This window comes from Phyllostomus discolor, chromosome 7, assembly GCF_004126475.2.
Source record: "Phyllostomus discolor isolate MPI-MPIP mPhyDis1 chromosome 7, mPhyDis1.pri.v3, whole genome shotgun sequence".
Lineage (NCBI taxonomy): Eukaryota > Metazoa > Chordata > Mammalia > Chiroptera > Phyllostomidae > Phyllostomus > Phyllostomus discolor.
In genome coordinates this window covers 250,929-261,029 of record NC_040909.2, presented here as the reverse complement: position 1 = coordinate 261,029, position 10,101 = coordinate 250,929, and the positions used below count along the sequence as shown (strand labels likewise).

Here is a 10,101-nt window from a genome sequence, read left to right as displayed (position 1 = left end):
TGCCGGCGTAGCGGCCCCAGAAGTTTCTCCAGCCCCAGCAGCCAGCCGCGGGGCGGGGGCGGGGAAGGGGGCGGGGAAGGGGGCGGGGAAGGGGCGGGAGGCCCACCACTCCGTGGGCGGTGGTCCCGGAAGGGCTCCGCGACGCCGGGCGGGGCGACAACAGCCGCGGCTCCCGGCTCAGGGAACGTTTCTCTGCTGGAATTTGCCTCCTGAAGCGAAGAGCTCGAGCGAGCGAGAGGAGGTCCAGGAGAGGAGGGTGTCGGCTCCGTCGCGGGGGCGCGGCCTCTCGGCGACCCCAGGGCCTCCCGCTGCCTCCCCGGCGCAGCGGGCGGGCCGGGCAGGCTGGGCCGGCGGCGCCGGCGGGATGTGCGTGCGCCCGCACTCGCGCAAATACGGCGGAGGAGTCCAGGGCCTTTTCCGAGAAGTCTGCCGAGTTGGGCTCAGTCCGCGGAGAGCGCGCGCGCGGCCGGGTCTGCGCTCCTCGGAGGGCGGGCGGCAGGGAGGGCGCCGCTCCCCGGCGGCGACCCAGGCCCGGCCCCACCATGGGTTTCGAGCTGGACCGCTTCGACGGCGACGTGGACCCGGACCTGAAGTGCGCGCTGTGCCGTAAGGTGCTGGAGGACCCGCTGACCACGCCGTGCGGCCACGTCTTCTGCGCGGGCTGCGTGCTGCCCTGGGTGGTGCAGGAGGGCAGCTGCCCGGCGCGCTGCCGCGGCCGCCTTTCGGCCAAGGAGCTCAACCACGTGCTGCCTCTCAAGCGCCTTATCCTCAAACTGGACATTAAGTGCGCGCACGCGGCGCGGGGCTGCGCCCGGGTGGTCAAGCTGCAGGAGCTGCCTGAGCACTTGGAACGTTGTGACTTTGCCCCCGCGCGCTGCCGCCACTCGGGGTGCGCCCAGGTGCTGCTGCGCCGCGACCTGGAGGCGCACATGCGGGACGCGTGCGACGCGAGACCCGTGGGCCGCTGCCAGGAGGGCTGCGGGCTGCCCCTGACGCGCGGGGAACTGCGTGCGGGCGGCCACTGCTGCGCGCGGGCTCTGCGGGCGCACAACGGCGCGCTGCAGGCCCGGCTCGCCGCGCTGCACAAGGCGCTCAAGAAGGAGGCTCTGCGCGCGGGCAAGCGTGAGAAGTCGCTGGTGGCCCAGCTGGCCGCGGCGCAGCTGGAGCTGCAAATGACCGCCCTGCGCTACCAAAAGAAGTTCACCGAGTACAGCGCGCGCCTGGACTCGCTCAGCCGCTGCGTGGCCGCGCCAGCCGTTGGCAAGGTAAGCGCCTGCCGGACCCCCCTACCAGGCCCCCGGTAACCAGGGAGCCTCCCGGTCCCGTCCCTGGGGCGCTGGGATGCCACGGGCTTCCCGGGAGCATCCCGGCCTCCCCCTCCTGCTGCTGCGTGCCAGCTGTGTCACTGGGAACAGGGCGCTGAGTCAGCCTGAGCTTGTAAACCCCGGTCCCTACAGATTACTAGGCGCGTAGGGCGAAAAAACGGTACAGCAGCTTGGAAAGACTGAAAGGAACCCACAGCCAGGGAGCAGAGCCAGGACAGGGTTCAAGGTTTGCTGCTCAGGCCAGCCAGGGGGTGTGGGAGAAGTCTCTTAACCCTTTAGGGTGGGGAGACATGGTCCCTGCCCAGGACACCCAGGGCCATCCATGCCCCTCGTCCTGGCTCGGAGCACTTGGGAGGGGGCCGGCAGAGAGGCCTCGGCAGGGAAGGCTGGATTCGCTCTCGGGCTCCGCTGGCCGCCGCCGGCTGACCTTGGGGAGCTGCTGGCCGGCTGTAAAGTTGGAGATCCGTGCCCCCTGGCGAGGTGACAGGAGGTGGAACCCAGCCAGGCACCCCCTGTGCCACTCTTCCGGGGGTTCCAGGAAGCATGAAGGGGCCGACCCCAAGCATGAAGCAATCGCTGGGACAGAGTCCTGGGAACTGGAACTGTTTTAGAATCTGGGCTCTGTGCTGACCAGCTGGGTGACCTTGCGGCTCGGTCCAGGTGCAGCAGACTCCCTGAACCTCAGGCGGCTGCTGTCAGCTGCGGAGGAGGGAAGGACCTGGCACTGCGCCTGGGCTGGGGGCGGGGGCCGAATGCCTGGCCTCCGTGGCCCACGAATTATCTCACCCGAGGAGTCCCCCCCTGCAGCCGGGGGGTGCTGCGAGCAGACACCCAACTGGAGGCCACCTCTGCTCCAGGCCCTGGGCTGGGTGCTCCTCAGCTGTTTCCCTCCTAATCCAAGGAGGCTGCTGGGACACTTCTCATTTCGTCGACGAAGACACAGCCCCGGGGAGGGGAAGGGAGGGGCAGTCTGGGCCAGGGCCCCAGCGTCTAGGTGCCACAGTTGGGCTCAGAGCCCACGCGGGCCCGCCTGTCTCCAGCCGCTTCTGAGCCACTGTCCTGCTGCCTGTGGGTGCTGCCACCAGCCCTGTGCAGTGCGTGGTGATCGCCACGTGCCGGCGGCCGTGGCCGGAACTTCGTGGGCATCGTCTGTCTGCTGGATCCCCTGAGGTGGGCGAGCAGGCCCCGGGGGCCCGCAGAACTCGCACCCGGTCAACCCGCAACTCAGGGCCCAGTGGGATCGGGGTCTGCCTCAGCTCCCAGCTGGGGGACACCCGGACCCCTTGGTCTGCCATTCTTTGTTGTGGGGGGTTGAGCAGCGTCCCTAACCCGTGACCCCTGGAGCAATCTGCCCCCCCCAGCCAAGTTTTGACACGGGAAAACGTCTCCAGATACTGTCCAGTGTTTCTGCAGGGGTTGGGGAGAAACCACCCCCCAAGAGCCAGGGTTTCCTGATTGCAGAGGCCACGCTGTGGACAAGGGGGGCCCACGGGGCGGGCCCCTCTCCGGCTGCCTGTCCTCTGGCTCCGTGGCCGAGAGCGTGTCTGCCCCGAGGGCCCCAGGCCTGCGTCTGCTTTTCCTCCTTCCCTGGCACACACCAGGCCGCGGCGTTCCAGCCCCCGAGGCTGGCCCCGCCCGACTGTCAGCTGCAGGCCCAGCAGCTGGCCGCGCTGGGCGCAGGGCAAATATTTACAGCTCCAGCTCCCCGGGACCGCACAGGCTACAGAGGCCTGGGGAGACCGTGCGCCGCCCCGCAGGGCAGAGCCTGGCCTGCGAGTGGGCGTGGGCGCGGGGCGAGGGCGGCCGGAGCTGCTGCCGCTCCTGCCGACCCCGGTGCCGCCTGCGCAATGTTAGGCGACGCTTGTTTATAGAGAAGCCGCTCCCTCCCCCGCCCCCCCCCCCCCCCCCCACGGCTCGACTGGTCCCTCACTGCTGGGCCAGTTTGTTGGTTTTCTTGCCTTTCTGTTTTCTTTCTGGAGTGTCTGGGTAAATTCTCTGAGTCCAACACAGGACACTTGAGTCAAAACAGAAAGTGTTTGACGCTCCGAGCGGCGGGAGAACCGGGGGGCTCAGCCCGGGGACAAGACGCCGCTTTCTGGGCTGGGGGACCGCTCTGCACCTCGGCCCTGCTCCTCGGCTCCGCTGGTTCCTGCTCGGGCCTCAGTCCCTGGGCCCCCGCCAGGCCTTGGAGGGGGGGCGGGTGGAGAGCGGCTCTGGCCCCGGGTTAACCCCCGGCGGCCCTTGCAGCTGCCGCGCAGGCTGCTCGAGAACTTGTTTACTTCATCCCGCGAGCTCTGCCGTGCTGGACACTGTCTATCTTCCCCGAGCCAGAGGGCTGGTGTCCCCGAGAAACTGCCCTGCAGGACAGTTGTATTTTCTTAGAAGCCGTGGTGTTTACGTCTCCGTTACAGGCGGAACTAGACACAAGACACCCGGGAGATCTCTGGGACCAGCTCTCCGGGGCGCAGCCCGCACCCCGCAGAGTGGCCTGGCCTTGCTCACGGTGCCCTGGCCGGCCGGGTGCTCGGGGTCTTTGGGCGCCGTTCTCAGGGTAGCCCGAGCCCACCTCCCAGCCTCCCTCAATCGGAACCACTCGGAGAGCCTGTTGAAGTGGACCCCCGAGTCTGACTCCGAGTTCCGGCCCGTTTGGGGCATGAGGTCTGAGTCCGTGATGACCTTCCGGGGAGGCCTGTCCACCTGCCACGGCTCGTAGCTGCTTAGCCGGACGGAGGGCAGGCCCAGTGCGGGCGCATGAGGGTCGGGCTCCCCCACGCGGTGTTCGTGTCGCCCGCCCTGGCTGCCACCACCCCTGCTGACGCCGAAGGCAGACCAGGCCGCGGTCCGGGCACCAGGCTGCCGTGCGACAGCGGCAAGGGGCCTCTGGAACCCCCGCGCAGCTCGCTGGGCCGCCACAGGCTCCGTGGCGCTGGGCTCCAGGGAGCTCTGTTTCCCCCCCCTTGGTTTCCCTCCACAACGTGGCCCCTGGTTCTCGGAACACAGGCCTCCCACAGCAAAGCTCCTGGGGCTTTCTGTCCCCACCACTTCTCGGGACTCACCCTGGGTCCCTCTGGTCTGCCCCCGCCCCCCGTGCTGCCACCTCGCTCGCTGTCCCTCCTGCACCGGCTGTGAAGGTGGCGCTGCTCTTCAGACGGCCTCCGTGCCCACCCTGTGGTCCCCCTCCGGCCCGGCTCTGCTCCTCCTGGGCTGGGTGGTCCTGGCCGTGTGTGGGGGGAGGGGGTGAGTGCTCGGCGTAGTGCAGGGTGTTGAGCGGCCCCCGGCCTCTGCCCATGAGATGCCAGCGGCACCCCGTGCTGTGACAGCAGTGTCCAGGCACCGCCCCCACCCCCTGGGCGCAGAAGTGGCCTGGTCCCCGCCCCCAGCACCTCTCGCCGGACCACCGCCACTCCCTCTGCCTTCCGCTTGCCGTTGACCTGCTCTCCACCTGCATCCAGGGCTTGTCTCTCAGAAACGCCAGTCTGAGCTCAGCCCTCCTCCCCAGACGCGGCTGCGCCTCCCGGGTTCCTGGGGGGCTGTGCGGCCCAGTGCATGGCACGGCCTGCCAGCCTGCCCTGCCTTCTTCTCCCTCCCGTCCTCCCGGCTTCCCTGGGCTCAGCAGCCCCCCCCTCCCCACCACAGCCTTCGCACCTGCTCTTGTCTCTACCTGGAACTGTCTGTCCAGCTCCTGATCTCCAGGTAACCTGTGAGTCCCCAGTTCCGCCTGCCCCTGCCATCCCATCAGCATGTGGTGCCCGTCTCTGGGTAACCCGTGTCCCTTCCCCACCTCAGCATCACCACCTCCAGGAAGCCCTCCGTGCCTCCCACAGCGGCCCTGGTCCTGAGACTCTCGGCGGGTCCTCCCCTGGCGGGGCGTCCTCCTGTCCATCACAGCTGTGACAGTGTTGTCTCTGGTCTGTCTCCCCAGGCGGGACCACAGCTGTCTCCTGGGGCCGTGTCCCGCCTGCCCGTCACAGCTGTGACAGCAGACCAGGCTGTCTCTCGTCCATCTCCCCGGGGCTGGGTCCTGCTCCAGACAGAGTGTGTTTGTCCAGCAGGTGCGTCCAGCAGCGAGGGGCCCGTCTCGTCGGCGGCAGCTCCTTCCCAGGTCGCCAGGCCAGAGGGAGCTTGCATGGAAGGGAACGGTTTCTCTGTGCACCACCACCCTCCCCCCCCCCCCCGCCACCCCCGCCGCCCCCGCCACCCCACTGAGTAAACAGAATTGTTTCCAGGTGTCGGAGCCATTCCCTGGGCTTCTCGGCCCCGCCCCGCTCTTGCTGGACCGAGCCCCACGTCAGAACCGCTTGGGTGCGAGGGGCCAGGAGACGGTGGTGCCGGGAGGTGCCCGGGACACGCTCTGCAGGGCCTGCTCGGGGAGCTCTTGGTGGGTGTGCTGCTTCTGAGGGGCTTCCGCGCGTGCCCACCCCGGGGCACCGGCCCCGACGGCCCACTCGGCGGAAGGGCTGGTGGCCGTCCTGGGTCACGGAGCTCTCCCGGGCACTTGAGACTCACGGTGTCGCTCAGGAGCAGACACCCTGCGCTGCTTGCACTGGGGGCGGAAGGGCTGTGCCCCGGGGCTGAGGTCCGGCGTGTCCCCCCGCTCGGTGCCCTGCTGTGGGCTGAGCCCGGGCCCCGCCCACCTGCTGCGCCCCGCACTGGGCGTGAGGAGCCTGTGGGTGCTTCCTCGTGACCCTGGGGCGGGAGGAGCGGTGCCCTCCCGGTTCTGGGGACGAGGGCCCCCGCCTCGGGCCCTGGCTGTGGATCCCAGCACGCAGCCGTGCCTCGGCTCCTGGTGGGGACGCCGTGCTCTTCAGATGCCCTGCAGGGCCCCGTGGGCGCGAGGCCTCTCTGCAGCCAGGGCTGCACAGGGTGGGGAGCTGCACCCGCAACTCTAATGGCAGATCTAATTAGGGTCTAACCCCCCGGGACGGGTCAGTGGGAAGGCCCCGCCTCTGGAGGCCGAGGGATGCAGGAGAGGCCGGGGTCGGCGAGCCGCCGGCCGCAGAGCGTGTGGGCGCTGGCGTCGGCCCGGGTCCGGGGCCGGCCGCTGCTTTGCCACCGAGAGACCCTGCGCTCTCGGAGCCGGGCACCCGCGGGGCTGGGTCCCCGAGGTCACTTCTGCACCCAGGGCGCTGGGTTGGTTCCTGGGCAGTTACCTGGGGTGGGGCCCTTTCCGGGAGAAACAGCGCCGGCTGCAGAGAACTTGGAGCTTGGAGATGATTCGGCACATCCATCCTGTGTGTGTGCGTGTGTGTGTGTGTCGGTTGGGAGTCGGGGAGGGGACTGTGTGTGTGCTGGGCCGCAGCGGCCACAGGTGTCCGGGCTGGCGTGAACGCCGCCACACCCCGGAGTGTGGGGCCGGCGGCCGGGGCCCTCCCGCCGTCGGAGCCGAGCTCAGGCCCTGTGGACGCCGCGGTTATTCCCCGAAGAGCAGGCGGCAGCAGCCCGGTGGGAAGTGGGAGACACCAGCGTGAAACCTCGTGTGGGTGAGCGGTCAGGGTTTCCAGGAACACTTGTGATGAAGGCTGCCGCGTGTCTGAGGATGCCGCACTTAGAAAAGTCCGTGTTGAGACGAGAGACGTGGGGGCGCAGTTGTGAGTTGTTCTCCGCCCCCCCCCCGCCCGTCCCTGTGCGGTTGTGCCCCCGGGAGCGGTCCGGCCCTGTGCCAGCCAGTCTGGTGTTGACGCCACCATGCAGGTCAGGTGGCCATTTGCACACGCGTCGGCCTGTTGGTGGCCGTCAGTCTGTGACCCAGCGGCTGGGCCCGGCCGCCCTGGCTTCCCCACCCCCGACAGGTGCCCTCGGCCTCCAGGCCCTGCTGGGCAGCGTGGCCTGTGCGCTGGGAGGGGTTCGTGCTGACCCACCTGCTGCGTGTCCCGTGGACGTGACAGTGTCAGCAGGGTGGTGCCTGCCCTTTCCACAGAGGCGGGAGTCCTCGGTTTCCCCTCGGGTCTGCCCTGACCTTCCTCGGCCCGTCCCCCACGTCTCCCCGCCCAGGTCACTGTGGACCGGCCGAGAGCGGGTTCACATGCCCGGGAGGGTCGTGTCTGCGCTGTTCATGGTGCCACAGGCGGCGGGGTGGGGAAGCAGACTGACCGGTGCCTTCTCTGCCCGCTGCCCCGGGCGTGTGGCGGGAGACACGCTCGCCGACCGGAGTCTGGAGGCAAGGGGCTCGCCAGGGGCCTGGACGCCACTCGCTCCAGGGCACGAGGCCTCGGGGAGTGTCTGTGGCCTGACCCCGGGCAGGGCGTCCTCGCTTGGGTCCGGCCCGTTCCAAGAGGCGTCAAGTTTTACTGACCCTGGGTGACCCACCTGCAAACGCACTTAGAGGGAAGGGGCGTCCCTGCGGCCTGCCGCCTCCTCCTCATGAGTGACCTGACCTCCCTCTCTGTTCCCCGCAGGGCGACGAGACCCAGAGCCTGACCCTGGTCTTGCACCGCGACGCCGGCTCCCTTGGCTTCAACATCATCGGCGGGCGGCCGTGTGCGGTACGTTCGCTGCCGCGTGGGTCTCCCTCCCCTGCTGGGGCTGGAAGGGGGGGATGGGGTGGGGCCTGGACCGCACCCGTGGGTCCTGTGCCCGGAGACCTGGTGGTTTGTGTCCGGTCCCCACCCCGGGGGATGCAGTCAGGTGGTCTCCTGCGGTGTCATCGCCCTGCGGATGCAGCAGCCGCCGGACTCGGGGAGGCATCTGCCTGTGGGCCATCGAGCTGACCGGCCTGGGGGGCAGGGCGTGCAGGGGGCACCGGCTGGTGGGTGGGCTCGGCTGCAGGCGGGGCCGGGCCGTCCTTGTGGGTTGCGTGCTTGGCTTCTGCCCCCACACGGCTCTGGGCTGACCCCGCTCGTCCTGGCCCCTCGTCGGAGAGCAGGGGCCGAGTGCCGGTCCGTCCGTCAGGGTCACTGAGAGGACAAGTCTGTGCCGGGCCCCTGGTGAGGGGGAGGGCGGAGGCAGGGGGCCGGGTCCCAGCTCCAGGTGGGCGACCTGAGTGCAGGTCACCTCTCTCCGGTTCCCCCTTTCACAGCGTAGAATGAAACTCATCTGAGGAGCCGGAAGGGAGATCTAAGATGTTTAGCGAGGGAGCCTCAAACAGGGCCGTCTGCCGGGGGCCGGGGCGGGGGTGGGGGGGACCACAGGGGCCTGTGTCCCTGCGTCCCTGTGTCCCAGGGTCTGCGTCCGGGAAGGCATCTGTCCGACCGGGAAGAAGCACAGACACACACGTGTCAGAGGGGGCGGAGTGTGAGGAAGGCGGCGGGAAGGGGGCACCGGGAAGATACCGGGACCACAGGGCGCGCCGCCAGGCCGTGCCGAGGCCGCGAGCCCCTGAGGTCGTCCGCGCAGGCCGGGATCGGGGTCGCCCAGACTCCCGCTGCTGTGGCCGTTTGGACCTCTCCCCATGCGTCCTGCGGGTTCTTAGTGGCAGCTAGGGTGGTGAATCCTTCCAGAAGCTTCTCTGTTTACCTTGCCCTGATTGGCCCGAGGAGTCACTGTGGCAGTGGTAGCCTCACAGAACGTGCTTTTCCCAGAACGAGACGTGAAAGTCAGAGCCCCTCCTGCCCCCCAGCTGCCGAGCGGGTGCCCTGTCTCAGGCTCGGAAACAGCGCCGGCCGCCCTGTCTCTGCCCGCATGTGGGGACCAGGTGGCCTATCGGCGAGCGGTGGCAGCGGCCACAGGAGGCTCAGTGAGCCACGTGAGGACACGCGTGTGGTCATCTGGCTTCGCCGTCCGTGCACTAAGCACAGATCGACTCACGGATCGGCCCGAGGGCCCCGGGGTGTGCGGGTGGTGTGGGAACACTGGCTGCAGCCCACGGTCTTGCCCCATTGGCCCCGCCCTGGCGCACCTGCCTGTCTCCCCGGCACCGTGAGGCGGCCTGGACTCCGCTCTCCGGCGTCAGAAGCCCGGGACGGCGGCGTCTTCCAAACGAGGCCCCCGTGTGGGTGGAGCGGCGAGAAGCCACGTGCTGCTGATCGGTTAGGGTTCCGGTCTTTTCTGGGCACAGCGTCCGGTGCCCCAGTCAGTGACGACAGAAACAGCAGAGTCAGCGGGTGACAGATCAACGTAACACACACACTCACCGTGACCACGATGAAACAGCGAGAGAAGCACCGAAGTGGGCCACGGAGACGCCGTGGGAGGGAGCAGTGCTGCTGGCAAACCGGTGACGGCGGACAGGCTGCGTGCCGGTCGCTGCAAACCCACACCCGTGAAACACGCGTCTCCTGAGAAGCGCGGCGGCAGGAGGGGCCAGTGCCCGAGGGTCACGGGACGCACAGACACCCGCCCGCCACGCTGCGGTGGCAGAAAGCCGCCTCCGTGGGAGCAGGCGGACGGCGCCGTCTCTGTGCCTCCCCGGTGGCGGCGACACCAGCAGCCTCGCCGGAGTGCGAGGTCCCTTCTCGGGCTCCTTGAGGGGCGTGTGGTGGGTGGTTCTCTCTCTCCCTCAAAGAGAGACCTTGGGACAAACCGCCGGGGTTGGCGGCGTCCCCGCGTGTCCTCTGTGACTGGGGCCTGCCTGCAGGACCTCCCCTCCGCCCCCCCCCCCCCCCCCGAGCGTCCCAGGAGGCGCATCAGGTTCCGAGAGCACCTGTGGGCCGAGGTGTTTTCTCCAACTCCTGCCGACAAGCGGGAAGGCACAACGGAACCAAAGCATGTTCTGCGGTGTCGCCTGGAAACCGGGCAAGGCCCTGGGGAGCCCACGGGCAGTGGCGCCCGGTGCCCCGGGTGGAACACAGTGCAGGGGCCGGGACTCGTGTCCCGGGAGTTCCCGTGGGACGCCGGGCTC

The 10,101-nt window shown here is 69.3% G+C and overlaps 1 protein-coding gene across 2 annotated transcripts in view; it reads left to right on the top strand.

Annotated features, from left to right (window-relative positions):
• The first annotated feature begins 213 nt into the window (after window positions 1-213).
• Window positions 214-10,101, top strand: part of PDZRN3 (PDZ domain containing ring finger 3) — a 102,451-nt gene continuing 92,563 nt past the window's right edge. Inside the window, exons 1-2 of one of the 2 annotated variants that reach the window (XM_036030240.1) lie at window positions 215-1,265; window positions 7,721-7,807. In XM_036030240.1, the coding sequence (XP_035886133.1) occupies window positions 543-1,265; window positions 7,721-7,807 (810 nt within the window). In that variant the 5' untranslated portion in view covers window positions 215-542. Of the gene's footprint in view, window positions 1,266-7,720; window positions 7,808-10,101 lie in introns of both variants that reach the window. The other variant, XM_036030241.1, reaches the window with a different exon arrangement.